General features: G+C 37.8%; 1 protein-coding gene across 1 annotated transcript in view; it reads right to left on the bottom strand.

Annotated features, from left to right (window-relative positions):
• Positions 1-5,585: 5,585 nt before the first annotated feature.
• SYCP2 (synaptonemal complex protein 2) overlaps positions 5,586-19,993 on the bottom strand; it is an 81,703-nt gene continuing 67,295 nt past the window's right edge. Inside the window, exons 30-42 of the mRNA XM_088026660.1 lie at positions 18,754-18,791; positions 18,086-18,256; positions 16,549-16,747; positions 15,149-15,348; positions 10,246-10,336; positions 9,854-10,009; positions 9,194-9,321; positions 8,083-8,177; positions 7,905-8,004; positions 7,595-7,653; positions 7,414-7,492; positions 7,263-7,319; positions 5,586-6,305 (exon numbers count right to left, since the gene is read on the bottom strand). Of these exons, the coding sequence (XP_087882786.1) occupies positions 6,228-6,305; positions 7,263-7,319; positions 7,414-7,492; positions 7,595-7,653; positions 7,905-8,004; positions 8,083-8,177; positions 9,194-9,321; positions 9,854-10,009; positions 10,246-10,336; positions 15,149-15,348; positions 16,549-16,747; positions 18,086-18,256; positions 18,754-18,791 (1,451 nt within the window). The 3' untranslated portion in view covers positions 5,586-6,227. The remainder of the gene's footprint in view (positions 6,306-7,262; positions 7,320-7,413; positions 7,493-7,594; positions 7,654-7,904; positions 8,005-8,082; positions 8,178-9,193; positions 9,322-9,853; positions 10,010-10,245; positions 10,337-15,148; positions 15,349-16,548; positions 16,748-18,085; positions 18,257-18,753; positions 18,792-19,993) is intronic.

The following is a 19,993-nucleotide window of genomic DNA, read 5'->3' on the forward strand; positions in this document are numbered from 1 at the left end:
AAATAGGAAAATCAAGGAGTTCTGGCTGTATTAGTTAACTCACGTAACAGGCTCTGCTAATACAAAATTGATTTAAATCACTATTTTTGTTAAATAGTGAGATAAATTGAGAAATACATTGTATAGTAAAGAAGAGAGAGATCTGATCTTTAGAAGTTTTCTTCTACACTAGGGGTCTTGCAAATGACAGCCCACCAACCAGGCCTGCCTTTTTTTTTTTTTTCTTAATGGCCTGCAAGCCAAGAATGGTTCTTACATGTTTATGCAAGTACCTACATATAGTCTCCAATTTACCTGTTGGCCCACACAACCTAAAACACTTTTTTATGGTCTTTTAGATAATTTGCCAACTCCTGCTCTAATTTTTCTTAAGTGTAAATAAATATATAAAATGTTAAAAATGAATTACACAGAACAAAGTCAAGCAATTACATTTTTTTAATATGCTTAAAATTTTTTGACATCAAATCTGTCCCAAACGTCAATGTTCGTTATAAACTCATACTGACAGTAGGAGAGTTGCATAAAATTCACATTTTATGAGGTAAATAATAAAGGCTTTATTGATGGTAAAGGCAAGCATTTCATTAGTATGACAACCCACACTGCTCCAGCTTCCCTGTACTTTTAAAATTATTGCTATCACAGCAGCATAAACCAAAATTATAGTATCTAAATTAAAATTCAAGACAGTGCAACATATAGATCTCATTCAAAACATCTGTATTCCTGAAAAAATGTTGAATTATTTTCCTCTAGATATTATTTTAGAATATTTCCATGGACTTTTTTTGACCTACGGTTTTTCATTTTTTTTAATGAATTGTTTTTAGAGAGAGCATGGAGTGGGGGGGAGAGGGGCAGAGGGAGAGGGAGAGAATCTTAAGCAGGCTCCACGCTCAGTGTAGAGCCTGATGAGGGGCTCAGTCTCACAACCATCAGATCCTGACCTGAGCCAAAATCAAGAGTCAGACGCTTAACCGACTGAGCCCTACTGTTTTTCAAAAAACCCAAAACTAAACATCACAAATATAACCATCAAAAACATTGTATCTTCTTTGATAATAAAGTCTATTATGTACATTTGACACACCTACACAATTCTTCCAAGGGGCCAATAAAATGGAAATCCATAGAATTCTTTATGATTACTTTTTTTGAAATTCACATGCTCCTTGTTCTTACAAAACATGGATACACACGTCACATCTTTCTAAAATCATCTTTTTAAAAAAATTTATTTAAATTCAATTAACATATAGTGTAGTATTAGCTTCAGAGGTAGAGATCAGTGATGCATCAGTTGCATAGAACACTCAGTGCTGATTCCCTCGAGTGCCCTCCTTAATGCCCATCACCTGGTTACCCCACTCCCACCCCCACCCCCTCCAGCAACACTCACTTTGTTTCCGAGAGCTAAGTTCCTTTTAAGTACAAGGAAACGGTTCATTTCTTATCTCTGCATCCACAGCTAAGCACAGTATGGGACACATAATAGATACGCAGGTGGCTGATTGACTAATACTTCGTTATCCGTTTTGGTGGAAATGCAACAACTGTACAGCATTTGAGGATCTGAGAGTTTCAGGCATATCCGCCCTCCCTGAATTCGGTAAATTCCTGCCTAGAAGTGCTATATTCGTTCCCTCACTCATTCACACTGTTGCAGGCTTACTTCTCTAGGCACGTTTTTAGGCTCTGGAAATAGTGACCTAAGTTACCACTCATAAGTGAATCAGACAGACAAGGTTCCTGTTCTCATAGAATTTACAGCAGTGGGGTTTATGGAAAGGAGGAAGAAAGAAATTTCTGGAGGGATAGGACTGTGAGGGAGGACCGCACGTGAGTCCCAGAGGACAGCATGTGCCCGTGGGAACAGAGGCCCAAGGACAGAGCCCCCGTGGCAGGAACAGGATTGTTCAAGCCACAGTGCTGGCAGTCCGCCGAGGAAGAGGAGAGGAGCCGGAAGCTAGGGTGGGGAAAGAGGCAAAGTCCAGCTCACGGAGGGACTTTCAGGCCCTGATCGAAAGGTTGGGTTTTAAGCGCAAAGGACACCTCTAGAGAGGTTTTGTGGGTTTTCATTAATTTTTTCCAAGTAAATTCAGGTGAAGTGCCGAGAACAGGAAGCTAACCATGCCAAGAGCGCACTTCAGCGGCGTCTAATACACTCGGAGCCAGCCGACCACTGTTTCCGGCTGGTTCATCCTATAACCAAAGGAGACTCTCTATCTTTGAAGTAGGCACTGCTCATCTTCCCTTTCCCTGAGCCCCTGGCAACCCCCAACCGGCTTTGTCTCTGTGGATCGACATATTCTGGGTATTACATAGAAATCCAGTCCTACAGTGTAACCTTTTGTGTTTATTTTTTTCCCAGTAGCATGTTTTTCAGGTTCATCCACATTGTAACATGAATCAGTACTTCTTCCTTTTTATGGCCGAGGCACAGCTCAGGTATAGACGCACAACCCGCGCTTATTCACTTAGTGCCCATTCAGGGCGTTTCCATGCTTGGCTGTCAGGACTCGTGTTGCTGTGGACGAATATTCCTGTACCGTATCTGTTGAATAGCTGGTTTCAGTTCTGTGGGTGTATTGCCAGAGGGTGGAATTATGGAGTCACAGGATAATTCCACATTTAACTCTTGGAGGAGCCACCAAACTGGTTTTCACAGGGGCTGCAGTGTTTATTCCCCCTGGAAACCCACAGGGTTCCGAGTCCTGCACCACCTTGCCAATATTTATTTTCAGTCCTTTGATTCTAGCCGTTCTGGTGGGTGTGATGCGGCATCTTGCTATGGTTGTGATTTGCAATTTCTAAATGACTAATGATATTCCGTGCATGTTCATGTGCTTGTTAGCTATTTGGACATCTTCTCTGGAGAACTGATCATACAAATCCTTTGCCCCTATTTTTATTGGGTCATTTGTCATTTTGTGGCTTAGCTGTAAGAATTCTTTATATGTTCTGAACACTAGATCCTAAGCAGATATGTGATTTGCAAGCATTTTCTCCCATTCTATAGGTTGTCTTTTCACTTTTATGAAAGTACTCTTTGCACAAAGGTTTTCTTGTTTTTAAAGTCTAATTTACCTTTTGGGTTTTTTGTTGTTTTGTTTTCCTGTTGCTGGTGCTTTTGGTCTTATCTAAGAATCCACTGCCAAATCCAAGGTCATGAAGATTTACTCCTATGCTTTTTTCTAAGTTTTATAGTTCTAGCTCTTTTAGGTGTTTGATCAATTTATTTTTTTACATATGGTGTAAAGTAAGGGCACAACCTTGTTTTGCATGGGGCTATCAAGTTGCCCCAAACCATGTGCTGAAGACCACTCCTTTCCCCACCAAATGGTCTTGGCAGTCTTGATGAAGGTCGGTTGACCATAGATGAGCAGGTTTATTTCTGGACTGTCATTTCTATTCTGTTGGTCTAGATGTCTCTTCCTTCTTGAGGCACTAGGAAGTTTTGATTAACACAGCTTTGTAGTAAGTATGAAATTGGAAAGTGTGAGTACTCCAACTATATTATTTTTTTGAGGTTGTTCTGCTATGTGAGATCCCCTTCATTTCCGTTTGATTTTTAGGATCAGCTTTTTTATTTCTGTAAATAGGCTGTTGGGATTTTGATAGGGATTGCATTAACTCTGTGAATTACTTCCAAGTACTGCATTTCTAACAATAGTAAGTCTTGTAATCAAGCACCATGAGAGGTCTTTCCACTTATTTAGGTGTTTAGTTTCTACCAACGTTTCCTAGTTTACCAACTTTTGGTTTTATTGATTTTTCTGTTGTTTTTCTATTCCACTTTGGTTTTTTTCCTTAAATCACCACTGCAATCTTTATTATTTCCTTCCTTCTAATGGCTTTGGGTATAGTTAGCTCTTTTCTCTAGTTTTTAAAGTTTAAGTTGGTTTATTGATTTGAGATCTTCATTTTTAATGTATATAAATTTACAGCTATAAACTTCCCTCTCAGCTCTATCACTTAAGTCTCAGGATGTTTTTTTCATTTGTCCCAAAGTATTTTCAAATTTCCCTGTGGCTTCTTCTTTGACCCACTGGTTAAGAGTTTGTGGTCACTGGAGAGTTTTACGTATGGAAGAGGCATGCTAGGATTTATGACTTAGCAAGAGTATCTTGGTTGTGAAGTGAATAAAGGGTTGTAGAAGGCAAGTACAAATGCTGGAAAGCCATTTAGGAGGTTGGTGCAATTGTCTGTGTGAGAAATACTGACTGTCAATAGTAGTGACGGTGTGACAGAAATTACACATACGGGGAACATTTTGGCAGTAAAATCTGCAGGACTTGATCAACTAAGTGGCCAAGGGAAAGAGAGAAACCAGGAATCCTAGGTTTTGGCTTGCACAGTTGGGTGGATAAGAGAGATGGAGAGACAAGGTCTTTTTGTCTCCCTTTGGTGTTGAGAAAGAGTCCCGAGGGAGAGAAATCAAGGGTTGTTCTGAGACTTGAGATGCTTAGTAGAAACTGTCAAAAAAGCAGTGTTGTGTGCGATGCTAACGTCCCAAATAAAGGTCAGAACTTGTATGCATTTGCAGGCCATCAACACAGAGACGGCCACTCCATGGGACCATGTGAAGTTACCTGAGGAGAAAGTACAGAGTGAAGAAAAGTGACAGACCAGGAATGAGCCCCGCAGTAAGAGGGAAAACGGAAGCCAGGAAAGAGACAAGGAATGGACAGTATGTGGCACTGATATGCGGTGATACTCTGGAGATGTGGCCAAGTCAGACGGGGCGGAGGCAGGACTGCTGCGTGGCCGTGTGAAATATGCGGGTCATAAAGTTAAGCCCGATTGTAACTTTTCTCCAGTGGTGTGCAGATTGCGGAGTGAGGGGTGTGAGTTGGCAGACTCAGTGAGAGGAGAGAAGGGGGGAGAGAGTATTATTTTTGACTAGAGGATCTATAGTGGGTAGGGAAGGAAAGAGGGACAAGGAAGGTAACAGGCACAGCTGAACAGTGGCGGAGCGAATGGCCCGGGACTACTCCAGGAAGCAAGCTGCCAGGGGGAGGTCGGGTGAAAAGAACGTTGGAAAGGGAGATTCAGCGGGGCAGCTACTGAGCAGGCGGCAGTGGGGACCTGGGCTGGGTCTCACACACACACAGTGCGGTAGGGGAATGCAGGTGACACATGATTTAGGGGACTTGCGTGGCCAAACATGAGGCAAACAGGAGGGGTCGTCTCCCAGGGCAGCATGGACTTTCAACTCCCGAGTATTAGTTACTGTTCGAGTAGAGCGGTCACTGTCTCTTGACAGAGAATCCCTGCTGCCCTCCCAATACCTGAATTCCTCTGCTTGGCTAGACTAAGAAAGCCACTTTTACCACTGTACTTAAATACTGGTAGTATTCCACACCTGGCTACCCTTCCGCAGGCCAGCACTAGGGAGTGAGGCTGCTTACTATCCTGCTTCGGATGTCTGATGGCAGAAGGATGTTTTGTTTGATCCAATGTTCATAAAATAACTGTCTATTTATAATACTTATTCAAGTCACATAGTATTTATTTTAACTTTAATATATTATACAATTAAATGTATAGTTTATATTTTAGCAAGATACTATTACAATGACTATTAGGAGCTTAAAAAGTACTGGTCAAAACAGCCTGCTTAGGAGTGAAGACTTCTGTCGTGAATTAAGATGTTCAGACAATAAAACAACTGGAGCCATAACTGAATAAACACACTCTCCCACAATGTGCTCAAAGTACTGACTGACTTACACTCAGGGAACCATTTTAAATCCGAGCCTTCTCCCCTTTCTCAGCATGGCTAAATTTTTATTACATATAGTATATTCTGAACTAGTAATACCTTATATTTAGTACAAACTGTATTCATTTAAATATATTTTATACGATAAACTTTAGTTTATAGTTTATTAAAGAAACTAGTTTTATGAGTATAGTTAACTTGGTAAGATTTGTGCAATGTAAATATTACTACAAAAACAAGCAAATTCCTTTTACTGTTTGGTTCCCCAAAAATTTCTCTTTAAAAGAAGAGTAATATTCTAGAGAAAGAAGTCTCTTGAGGTTGGAGTCATGTTAAAGTAGTTCTTTCTCATCCATAAGATGACATTTCTTTGGATTTGGAGGCTCCTACAAAAGCACTCTTGCCTGGGTGACATGTGTATTTTTCTCTTTGTAGGGCTACTCTGGTATTTCCTGTTACAAAAAGGAGTAAGTGGATAAAACTCGGTAACAACTAGACATCACACACGAACATTTCTTTCATGAGCCATGAATAATGACATCAGTCCTCTGCGAACATTAAGAAGCTCCTCTTCTTGCTATAGCCGGTGGGGGGGGAAAAATCACACTTAGATTTTAAATTATCACTGTAAAACCACCAAACAAACAGGAAAAAAAAAAGAGCTAGCTATTACTTGGGCTTCTTTTTAAAACAATCCCTTTCATAAGGTTCTTTCGTACCAGTGCTCCTTCTATCTAACTCCTCTCCGCCCGCCCCCTGGGATTTATTCCTAGCTAGCTACAGAGTTCAGGGATCATCACTGATATTCTAGATCAACTTAGAGATCCAGTCTTTCAAATACCAAATTGTTGACATTTTTTCTTTCTAGACTGAATTTCATTCACCAGTCTAGTTAGCTTGTTTGCTTCAAGCTAAGGTGGCTTAGCCACAAAGTCCTGATCTTCTACTATTCCAGCATAGTGAGCTTCTATTAAAATTAAGTGCATTAGTACTGATCTTTGTGGGCAGGATGTATCACAGTATACAGAAGAATGTCTGCCAGCTCTAAGACAACACCAAAGACACGATCACTTGGACCACCCACCCACCAGGAGAGCCTTTCCCCCAGAATGCAGCTGCTGGCCTACTGGACCTCGGGAAAGTCAACTACTTCTATCCTCAAATCTAAGTAAATGGAGTCCTGTTGTCCAAGTATACAGTAATTCCTTCTGGGTAGCTCTGTCCTGACACACCTTCAGAAGGCACAGCAGAGGTCCGCTGCAGTGTAAAGTGCTTAGATACAGTACAAGGAAATCATTCTTTAGCTCATTTTAAAATCTGCAAACTGATATTCCTTTTTTCCTTAGGAGGGACTCATTTTAATCACCTCTATTAATATTTTACTATAAATTTGCTTCCATTATTCTAATTTAAACAACTAAAAATCATTGGGCTAAAACTCTCTCTCAATCCAAAAAGAAAGAAAAGCCTGTGACAGAATTGTCATTGACTGGTGGCCGGTCCACGTGAAACCCTGACCTGAGAGTGGACTTACCGTTTCCTTCAGGAGCCTGTCTTGCAGCATTTTCATGTTTTCTTTCAGTGAACACATCTATAAATACATATTTCATCTATGAAATTTACTGTACAATTTTCACAGCAAAGAGGTATTGAGAGATGATATATCAACGTGTAAAAGCTGGTACCTCAGATGTAAAAACAGTGTCTTCGTAATCAGTGTTGTAGAAGACATTTTTGTCCAGTGACGCTTTCAAAAGATGAAGCCTAACAAAAGGAGTTACCTTTGTAGTTATTTTAAATTGCTATAATATAGTGATTCGATTTTTAGATTAAAAATTAAAAATGTATAAAGAACATCACACTAACCTCTGCTGTTCACTTTTTTGATAGGCATTGAACTTCTGAAATGTCTTCTTCCAGAAATCCTAAATTTTAAAATACAAAAATTAACTCTTGGAGAATTACTATATTCCTAATTTAAATACACAATGTGGCTATATGTTAAGCATATTCTAGATATTATACACTCTCTCTCAGGGTTTTCCCCTTATTATCAAAGGTATTTATCATAAGCTTCAGTCTACAAGTGTGTGTATATGAAATCTAAAATTATTTTCTCAAGAACAAAAAGTCTTCCCGAGTGTAGCTCTTTAAAAAAGTTTTTAAAAGCACAAACCACAAACTCCTTCTCCAAATCTTTTAAAGACTGTGAATCTTTTTCAAAATTCTCCAGCTCCTCTATGATAATGAATTGGAACTTATCAAGTTTTTTGATCCTATTAAAGAAACAAAATGAGGTTATTTTTGTAAACTATAGCATTCAGAAGATTTCAAAAGAGGTTTTTATTACAGACCTATACTCCTGAATCTGATGGTTCATTGTGTTCAGATGTTGTTGAGCTGTTTTCCAAGATTGCTTAGTAAAATAATCCATCATTTTTTGGCGGATCTGAAAAATACTAATTTTTAACTTGAAGACCCTTTACAAAATAATCTAACCCAGGCTATGTTAAGAACAAAGGCTTTACCATGTGAATGACTAAGAACTCAGAAAAGTAACAAATGAAAAACTTGGTGATTTAAATCCAAGTGTTAATTAGCTCAGTCAGAGCAGCATCTGGTTCCATCAAGAAGGTTTTGACTAAGGGTTTAATTGATCATTGTTTTTGTAAAGACACCACTGTCTACATTATCTACAAAAAAGCTACTGATTCTAATTCTCTTCAGGAACAGAGCCTAAAAGTAACGCTCACTCAGAATTACCATCTTCCATGAAAACATATTTGCTAGATCTAGCCAGATGCACAACAGAATATATAAATCAGGGCTTCTCTGTTTAGACTAGGTTGACCTTTGATAATTAAAATAAAATATACAAATTCTTAGTTTCAGAGAGAAGAAAAAGACAAGGAAGAGATGGGACTGATGATAAAAGATTTTTTTCTGTAAAGTTAACAGCAGGCAAAGAGAACTAAACACAGGCATGTGAATTAAAAATTGTTCTAGAAAGTATTTTTGTAAACATCACCTCACTGGAGCCTCAGCAGCTAAGGCTCCGCAGGCGTGCAGACCTGGTGACACAGAATGAGAGGGGCTGCGTCCTTTATGCTCTGTGATGGCACCCTCTCTAGAAGTCCTCTCTGTGCCATAAAGAGAGGCATGAAAATTGTTCAGAAAAAAAGAAAAATCATGCCAAGAGTCCAAATGGTAAACAAATTGAAAAGGGAAATAAGACAAAGAGAAAGAATCTAGCAAAAGAAAGAATATGGATAACGGACAAATTTTTGAAGAGAAACCTGGCTCCTAAGACAAATCATTCCACTTTTCACCAGTCCATGAGGACCAAGGGAGTTAACAAATGGGTATTTTGTTGCCAAAGGATCAACCCAGCTGATAGTCTAGGAGAAAGCTAGTATCTTAGCACATTTCTGGGTATAAATCATAATTTAATGAATGGTAACTCACATGAAACTTCCTTCTAAATTCTGTGTCGAGGCTCTCGCACATCACCCCTAGCCCTGAGATCTCACTTTCCCAGCTCTCCCCATGGATAGAAAAGTCATTTGTTGATAATGGAGATACACTTCCAGACACTAAAAAACGAAGACAATCAGGTAAAGTTAAAATATGCATTATTACAAATTTAGTCTGAAGTTAAACTTCATGCAGTTTAGAAGTCTCATGAAGCTGAGAACAAAATCTTATTTTCACATTCTATGTATGATCTAAGAATGACATAAAAGACCTATTTTTCAACTTAAAAATATTTTGATTTCTAAAAAATCTTCTTGGCAATGGTAACATTGGGATGGAACATTTTTGGACTGATTATTTTTTAACTATTTCCATGTTAATAACCACATATTTAATGACACACCAATCTCTCAGTAGATTTATATTCCAGTAAAGCTTATATGTGGTAATCAATAATAGAAGGAGATTTATGGGTACAAACAGACCCTTACTGCCATATTTTTCACATAAAGTGAACTTTGTGATAAAGCATTCTTATTAGACTGATCCAGAATTCTCTTTACAGAGGGGATTATTTTGTGGATCATTCATGATCTAAGAAACCATGTTCCACAATAATTGCATTTTGACAAAGGCATCTGATCTACCTACCTTTGTAAGTGTGATGATCTCTATCTTCGGTTTTAGACAGTTTTTTGGGAAGCAAGTATACTCTCCCTTCCTCCTCTTCTTCCAACTGTATTTCATCAGCATTACTTAGATTATCTTCTATGTACATTCGTTTGCGACTGAGATGCTGTGTAGGGCCTTAGGTACAGTTAAAAAACAATAGTGCTACAATCTTGATTAAAAATACCTAATAATTGTCTTGCTTTTATTAAAAGAAAGGCTTTCAGTTATTTGTTTTTAGGCAACTGTGCATTAAGTTCTGTTTTCCATTTGACATTAATTAAACTGAATAAATTTTATGACTTCAACTAGAATTCCTTTAGATGCACAGTAGTTCAGTAATACTGTTTTTAAAGCAGTGTAGGACTACAAACCTGACACATGAGGAGACTCACAAGGCATGTCACACCATGTCTGCTCTCTTCCTTCACTAGACGGGGACAGTGGAGATGCGGAATGACTTCCCTAAAACAGATATTAACAATTGGAAACAAATTCTGTAAGTGCTCTTGGCTTCGCCTTTGACCATCTTTCTCAAACCCTAAAGCAAGGGAATTGCAAACGGGGTCCATTCCTTTTTCAGATAGTTTCGTTTATATCCCCTTCCTGTGCATCTCTAACACAACCACACATTAATGAAAATTCCTCTGTTCACTTCAATCCTAAATTACAGCAATAGTCTTCAGCTGGCTTTTTCAACTATTCTTCCTTAGTAGGATTTTGATTTCTTTGAGTCAGGGAATGGGAAGCCATACAAAAGTCTAAAAACTCTTCTTTCAACCTGCATTTCAGCCACGCCTCTTCATTTAACCTGGTGTTTTCCTGTTTCAGTACGCAAGTTTCTCCATTCCAGTCAAATGAGTCATTTTCCTATTCCATGAAAATGCATGCCCACTCCAGTGCCTTCCTCTACTTATTAGGTAGTAGATCCAGACCAAGCAGAGAAGGAACAGAAGCCTATCTACTGAGCTGGAGGTCAAGCCCTCCCCAAGCTATAAAATTTTGCCTTACCGTTCTGTGTTTTACAGGTTATTACAATATTTTTGATGATGAACTGACGGACTGCTACAGTGGCACAAAGCTCAACCAAATTTCTATATAATGAAACCAGAAAGTCCCAGTTATATTCAGCAGCTATATCCTCACTATTTAAGACCTTACAACTTCTCATTTAAAAAATTTCAACTTTTTTCCATGATCAAACCATCCTGCATACTTTAAACGTCAGATTTTCAGCAACAGTTAAAAATATTAAAATATAGTTATTAAAAGCCAGTAATCTGATTCTTGTAAGAACAGTCTTAGTTTAAGTTGGATGGTTATACTACCCTTTAAACCTCTACTGCTTTGTATAGGATTTTCATTGTTGTTTGCAAGTTCAACTTCCATCAACTTTTCTCTGAACTATAAATATTGTTTACATCTGAGTACCTGTTGCAATTGTATCTTGTGTAAGTACCACAGGATTTATATTTTTTCCATTCACAGCAGGATTATTAATTGGAGTATGCCTGGGCTATGAATGAACAAGACATATGCAAGCCCAAAGGAAATTAGAAAATTATTTAAAGCCAAAACACAACAATATGAAACCAAAACTATGTGTGTTTTGAGGGAATAATTCATTTGCTGCTAAAATTCAACACCCATTCACAATTAAAGGGGAAAAAATCCTTAGACAACTAAAACATTAATTTGATAAAAGTAACCACCAAAAACTACGGAATAAGCACGCCTACTGGTATGGTATCTAGTTAACACTGCCCCTGAGGTCATCATCACCTTAACAATAAAAAACTTAAGTATAAGGACTGGAATGGAAAATGCAAAAATTATCATTGAGTAATTGTCTATATTCAAAATCCAAGAGGCCCTAGGCGGGGAATTATGATAGAATTAGTCTAGGTAGTTGGGGATATAAAAATCAATAGTGTTTCTATACAAAAGCAAAAAACCCAGAAAATTGTCTTTTTAATACAGAAAAAGGAAAATACATAAAACACAGGAATTAATCTATTTTCTTTGTGGAAGATTTGGCATAATTTTGTTGGAAATAGCACCAAAATGTAGAAAGAAAAATATGTGGATGAGAAGGCTCAGTATCGATACTGGAAAATGGCAATTCCCTTAGACAAACTGCATAATTTACATGAATGAGTAGAGGGCCAAGAATGAGAGAGGTGTGGTGTGGTGAAGCACCCTGTAAGGGCCTACTGACGATGTGGCTTCAGGGCAGAGAGCCCGCCTCCCAGCTGTCCCCCTCCTTGCCGGGGCTGTGCCCAGAAGAGCACTGCAAACGATGGAGACAGGAGGGTACCTCACGCATGATGCTGCACTAATTCACTACCCAAGGGCAAAGAGAAATCCTAGAAAAATTGAAAACCTTAAAGGTAAAAGGAATCAAAACCAGTATTTTTACCAGAAAGGAATATGAGAGTAGCTGAGGGATTTTTTTTTTATGAGTTTTTTTTTTTATTTTTTTTATTGTTATGTTAATCACCATATATTACATCATTAGTTTTTGGTGCAGTGTTCCATGATTCATCATTTGTGCATAACACCCAGTGCTCCACGCAGAACGTGCCCTCCTCAATACCCATCACCAGGCTAACCCATCCCCCCACCCTCCTCCCCTCTAGAACCCTCAGTTTGTTTTTCAGAGTCCATCATCTCTCATGGTTCGTCTCCCCCTCTGACATACTCCCCTTTTCTTCCTCTCCTGTTATCTTCTTCTTTTTCTTTTTTCTTAAAATATGTTGCGTTATTTGTTTCAGAGGTACAGATCTGTGATTCAACAGTCTTGCACAATTCACAGCGCTCACCGTAGCACATACCCTCCCCAATGTCTATCACCCAGCCACCCCATCCCTCCCACCCCCAACCATTCCAGTAACACTCAGTTTGTTTCCTGAGATTAAGAATTCCTCATATCAGTGAGGTCATGTGATACATGTCTTTCTCTGATTGACTTATTTCACTCTAGCTGAGGGATTTGTTGAACACAGAGACTGGTAAATTTTATGGTATCATTTTTTTTTTGTCATATGGAAGTTTTTTATTTAAGTGAAAAGATAACATACTGGAAAAAGAATGTTTTCATTGTATGTAACCAATACAGAATTAGTATCTAGAATATTTTAAGAACTCCTGCAAATTTATAAGAAAAATCAGAGGATGCAATTAAAAAATTAGAAAAAAAAATAGGCAATTCAGAAACCGGCCAAAAAACATGAAATACTGATGCTGTTAATCAGTAAAATGCAGATTAAAGTTCCTCACTGGGGTGCCTGGGTGGCTCAGTCGTTAAGCGACTGCCTTCCGCTCAGGTCATGATCCCAGAGTCCTGGGATCAAGCTCCGTATCGGGCTCCCTGCTCAGTGGGGAGTCTGCTTCTCCCTCTCCCTCTCCCCCTGCCTCTCTCCCTGCTCATGCTCTCTATCTCTGTGTCTCAAATGAATAAATAAAATCTTAAAAGAAATAAAGTTCCTCACTATAATTATAGATTGGCAAAAAGAGAACCATCTTTTTTTTTTAAGATTTTTTTTTAAACAGGCTTAAGTTAAAACTGTAGAGAAATGGGCACTATCACGTAGCAGTGTTGGAGTGTAAGCTGATATAGCAAATTTCTAATATCTAAAAGTCAACAGTAAATGGGAAACAAATGGCCAATAAGTATGTGACAATTAAAATTCCAACTAGCACCGAGTAGCATAAAAGAAAGTGGGTGGGGGATTATCTAGGTTTTGAGATTTGCAAGATGGAATACTGAGGGGAGAAAGGGTTCAGGGAAACCAAGGACAGTAGAGCAATACTGACAAAGGCTGGTGGGATGATGATCTAGGAGGAAACTGGTGTTCAAACTGTGGTCTGTAGAAACTGAGTCTTGCAAAGGTGCCATGGGGTTACTGGGGAGGGAGGCCAAGTAGGCTAGGGTGCAGACCTCCGGCTTTAAATAGTGTAGCTCTATTTTTATCTGTTTGGCACATTGGTGCTTTCATGAGAGATTTTGTTAGAAAAATATGCTCTGTAAAGACTACTTGCTAAACAGAATAAAAGGAGCTTAAAAGCCTGTAGGAATAAAAACATTCAGTTCAAAATGGTAAGACAGAAGTTTGGTTTAGAGATTTTAGACCGTGGCTGTAGGTGTACTGAACTCTCATTAATTCCATCTCTGTGTACAGAGGTTAGTACATAACAAGAGAATAATGTATTTGGGTATTTACTACGTGTCGGGTAGTAATGCGTGCGCAATCAGACTAATTTTTCATGGCCCCACTGTGCAGATGAGAAAACTGAGGTGCAGGGGGACTCATTAACTTATAAAATGTTATACAGTCAGTAAAGAGTGGAGCCAGGATTTAAATGCGAATCTGTCTGACTCGAAACTCTTTCTACTATACCTGGTTATAGTAAGCTATATTATCTTGGCAGTCAGTTCTATAACTTTATTACTGCTTTAAAATTCTCTAATTTAAGCCATTTATACAACCCAAGTCAAAAAAAAAAAAAAAAAAAGGGAGAGGAGGTGGGGTGGGGTTTGAAAACTGGTACCAAAGTACCCACAACTTAAAACTATTCCTTGCAGGCATGACAGTTTTATTACCCTCCCTCACTCTGACCGTAATTGACTCCTGTATCTTTAATGTCTTTTTACAATCCTTGTGAACATACCTACATATTAAGAAAAAATGGTACAGGGGCGCCTGGGTGGCTCAGGCGGTTAAGCGCCTGCCTTCGGCTCAGGTCATGATCCCAGGGTCCTGGGATCGAGCCCCACGTCAGGCTCCCTGCTCAGCGGAGAGCATGCTTCTTCCTCTCCCTCTCCCTGCTGTTCTGCCTACTTGTGCTCTCTCTCTCTCTGTGTCAAATAAATAAATAAAATCTTTAAAAAAAATGGTACATATAACAATATACAAAAGAGGAAGGATAATTTTTCATGTATCATTAAATTTGTTAATACTCCTTCATGAACTACGTGATTTGGACGTATAGACAAGTGAGTGGTGCCACCGTGGGGGTGATCATCGCTATCCCAATACTCCTAGTAGCACTCAGTACCTCCCACACCACACATCCTTCCTCCCGTAGAGCTACTCATTAATCTAGAAGGTTCATGGAGGCTATTTTACTTATCGGTAGGTTATTCTTCTCCCGCAGACCAAACCCAGAACTCTATGTTAGGTGGATAAGCAATGTATATTTGATTAAGATAAGAGGCAAATGATTTACCCCCTTCAGATATATCTGATAAAGGAAAAAAATAATGTATATTCTTACCAACAAGAAGGATTGTGGAATTGGCGAGCAACTTTCTCTTGCACATAAATTTCTGTCACTGTTTTTAGGTGACTTTTTTGGACCTCCAACTCTGTATTTACTGCCTAAGGATTCAGGTGATGAAGTTTTTGGAGAAGGTGATAGGGATTTTGTTACACGGTCATAATCCTGAGGAACATCCCTTTCTCTTTTCTCTGTACCTGTATTGCCTCACAAAACACAAAAAACAGATGACAGGTGTTATCACTGGTGTCTGCTTCAGAAATAGTACAATTAAATTCTAAGAATATAATGATTAATCAAATCCTCAAATCTTAATCTATATTTAAAAAGGTAAATGTTTAATAAATCAAGACCAAATTTGTAAGACTCTGAAAAATATAGTTTAATTTAAAATGTAATCATAAGAACTATGGTATGAGCTGCTCTGTGATGATCAGCCTAAGTATTATCTTGAGTATTTTGACATCATAGCCAATATAGTCAAATAGTAAAGTCACAGAATTTTCTGGTTGGAGATGGCTTGGGAAATCATCTTATCTACATCCTTCATATATAGCTGAGGAAATTCATAGCCAAAATAAGTCTTTGTATAAATGAATTCTCAAAGAGTTTTCAGGTTGAATAAGGGCATGTGCATCTGTCTTCTAGTATGTGGTTATCTGACATGTCAGTGGTCCTGAGCACTACGAAAATATTCTAGAAAAGAACAATATAGCTACTTTGGAGGAAGTATATGTTAACTTATTTAAATCCTGAATTTTAACTGAAAAGATGGATACTTGGAAATGCTTTAAAATATCCTTAAAAGGAAGTGAAGAAGATAAAAAGTACAAACTTACAGTTTCTATGCTGGAAAAGTGTGTGTGTGTGTGTGTGTGTGTGTGTGTGTGTGTGTGTGTGTGTACACCAGAGCTCCAAAGAATATAAATTTTTGTCCGTTATTTTTAAATAAAAGTAAACCTCAAATCATGAAGATAATCTGCTATGGGTCCACAGAATGACCATGATATTCCTTGGAGACTTTTGTCAATGAAATGTAAAAAAAAAAAAAAAAAAGTAGAAATCCCCATCTTTATTTTCATGTTATTAAATATATTTGGGGATTAAAAACCTAAAAGTTTATTCAGCTTTCACATTATAATTTGTAAATATACATTAAATATTTTCCATACCGAAGCATTTGATCTTTAACTTCCTATCATGAAAGACGAGTGTCACAGGGACACTGTCCCGATGTCTATTTCGCAAAGACCAAGTTACCAGCATTAACTAGTTCAAAAAATGAAGTTTTGACTACCTATAATTCTGAAGGGCATATTTAAGATTAATCTTCAAACTGTATTTTCAGAGTCATAATAGAAATTTATTGAATATTTAAAAGAAAAAATGATACTGACATCTCATTACTTCTATAGATGACGGGCTCCCAGATAAGGATATAGGAGATAAGCCAAGGCTGTTATCCCTTATAGCATCTTTTAGGAGAGATGAATTTTTCCATTCTTTTGATACATCCTTTTGTGTTTCAGCAGAGAAGGTGTTCTGTTGTTTCTTTGAAAGCTTCATGGTTTTGCTTCTGGAATGGATATTCTCCTCCTAAATGTATTGATAACTTTCAAATCATACTTGAATACAAATAATTTATACTTAGACACATAAAACAAATTGTGCTGAAATACTAAATATCTGCTATTACTATTTACAGGCATAACAGGGGCCTCAACATGAGTAGTGAAGGGCTTTCTAATATATTAGAAGACATATGACAAATTCACAGGAAAATATAATATATGGACTATAATAGCTTAAGAAATACAAACAAAATGCTGTAAGGAGAAAATTATATTCAGTTTGGGGAAACCAGAAAGAGCTCCTGGATTTCATGGTACATGACATGCTTCGGAGTTGTAAAGGCAGACGGTGAAGGAAGACCTCCGAAGGCCAGGGGAGACCCCGGAGAGAGCACAGGAAGTGGAGAGTCACGGGTCTCACTGGGTATTATGTGTTGCCAAAGCGAGCACATCACAGGTCCCGTTTGGGAGTCACAGGATACTCCATCTGTTTCAGCTCTGGGTATATACCAGGGAACTAGGGAAATGAGCTTGCAGAGGTATTCTGATGCACTGAATATTTCACTATATGGAGATTTTCAGGGTTTTTCTTTGAAGAGGGATAAGAGGAGAGGGGGCTTGGGAAGACTTAGCCAGCTATATGTATAGTAAATGAAAGTAAGAAGTGATAGAAAATGTGGAGATACGTTATAAAGTCCTTAAAGTCTTCCAAGTAAAGGGCAGCAAGGTTATGAACAGGGGAGGTGGAAGTTCAATGCTGGGAAGTGAGAACAGTGTACCTTTCTCTCTCTGAGCCTCAATCTCTCATTTGTAAAATGAGATGTCGACAGAGTACTAGTCACCTCTGGTACTTCAGACATTGTAAGAAGTTAAGTTAGCATAGCACCTGGCCCACTGTAAGCACTGGGTTGTTGTTGTTTTGTTTTGTTTTTGACTTTGTTAAAAAAGCTTTAAAGCACAGATGGTTATGGATACGTCGGTAACATCACAAGACAGAAACCAGGGACGGACACAGGTGGGCAGTGTATGGGAAGAACCGCAGGTCCATTCGAGAGAAAGATTCACAGCTTCCCGACAGTCTGTACTTTTCTGAAGTAAAATTTTGGAAAAATCAAGCATTTTTCTAATTTAAAGATATTATCTTCAAGTTATCATTTTCCCAGAGTCAAACGCCTGTTTTGGAACACTAATGCCAACGTACCACAAATACTGCCTAAAGATCAATTTTCAGTCTATAAAATTTCTCATATAGAAGGTTAAATCTTAAAATGTGACAAATTTGACATTTCTGCAAAAATATATTCTATATTTAGTATTTTCACAGGCTTTTCAGAAATTATTAATCTGAATTGTATCTATTTACCTTTACTAGCAATTTCTCTTTAAACGAATGTGAAAATTCTTGTTCACTCTCTGATTCTGAATTTGAAAGATCTTTATAATTTTTTTTGGTTTTTGCCACTCTTCGTGGAAGTCTGGTTCTCCCATCTGGAACTGTCTCCTCTACCTTTTTGGTGATGTTTTTGTTGGGTGTCTTTAGGAGAAAAATTTCTGAATTATTAGGTCAATATTTGAGATATAAGAAATACAAGCTATTTTCTATAAAATTGGCACTGTGACAAGAAATACATAAAATATTTGTAGGAATAAATAAGATTCTTAACATTTTTAAAAGACAGGATTTTATCTTTCTGCCCAAATATCTTCTCTATACCTTTTTTTTTATCCCTGTCATTAAAGCTCTGGGAGGCCTGGTATATATTACCTAACTTACATAAAAAAAGAGAAGGAGAGGAAAAAAGAGAAGCGGAGATATGAAAAGTTCCTAAAACCACAGAGTAAAATAGACCTAAAACAGGCCAACATGATCCAAAAAGGCAGAAGGTAGGAGGACGCATGCAAAGGTGACAACAATTATGGAAAAACAAGTAACAATAAGGATAAAATTATGAGATGAAAAATGAATTTTTTTACATGACAAAAGAGAAATCATTTTAGAGTGATGTTTGAAGACAAGCTTCTTGGCTTTACCACTTTAGGTCTTGGCTGTCCCCTTTCTAAAGATGCTTCTGCAATTCAAGAAAATAAGGTTTTCAAATAGGTAAGAACTGGAATTAAAATTTATTAGAATATTTTACATAGAAGTAAAAATCATAACAAGAATATATCTTTAAACTCATTCAAAAATTTAAATTACAAGAGATTTGAGGCTAAACTGACATTGATAACTTTATAATGTTTGGTAGGATACGAATTACCAGTTTCCTTTCTCCTCCTTTACATCCTAAAACTTTTTAAACGTGCAAGAGAATACATGAGTTACAACGTGAACACCTATATACATCTAACATTCAGTTTAAGAGCTGGATTATGAAAAATTATGTATCTATTTATGTGTATTCTCTGTGATGCTCAATATCCCCTCTGCCAAAAGGGAATATTTTCATTATCCTGAATTATTTCTCATTCATTTGGTCTTAAAGAAAGTTTTACTTCACATATATCCCTAAATATAGTGAACTTTATAAGATAGTATCATCTCATAGGTAACATTCTATGATCTGCTTTTCACCATTGTTTCTAAGATTCATCCATATTGCTGAGAATAGTTTAGTTTAGTTTCTATTCCCTTTTTTGCCTTTCAAGCACAATCAACTTTCTAAATATTCTCTGAAACCTAAGAAATGGGATTATCCAAGCCAAGGAAGCAATGAAGTTCTGGGAGAAAGAGCTTCCAATCCTGGCAATAAGCCAGCCCCTACATATTGACTTGTAGTCATTCAGCCATTTAAACGATTCACTCGCAAGTTCAATTTTAAGAAGTATTTACTGATGACAGTATTCTACTCTCTGTTACAAACGACTGTAAACTCCCTGAGAGCATGTGAATCTTATGTTTCCCCTTGGCTTAGAACACACTGCTTCAAAGTCCAGACACGTCACCAGATGCAGTACATCTTTCAGCATCTTCCCACAAGTGTGATCTGTGTTCCAAGTACCCCAATACTGCACTCCCTGCACTAGCAATGTGATGCTCTTTCAGACTTGTCTCTTCTATAGGTGATAATACTGCTGCTTCTCTTCCTCATATATAGGATAGGCTTCATCTGATTTCTGTTTTCAAGATTCAGCCTCATTTACGAACACATGCCAACCTTCATTTCCATATTTCTATTTTTACTTCGGTCTTAAGCCATCACTGGTCCCCCCAACACAAGCACAAATGTTATGACTGGTTATTCTTATGCTGACATAAAAAAGCTGATTCCCT

The sequence above is a fragment of the Eumetopias jubatus genome, unplaced genomic scaffold (assembly GCF_037043125.1).
Source record: "Eumetopias jubatus isolate StellerSeaLion01/CBP00866 unplaced genomic scaffold, mEumJub1_p1.0 scaffold_9, whole genome shotgun sequence".
Taxonomy (NCBI): Eukaryota; Metazoa; Chordata; class Mammalia; order Carnivora; family Otariidae; genus Eumetopias; species Eumetopias jubatus.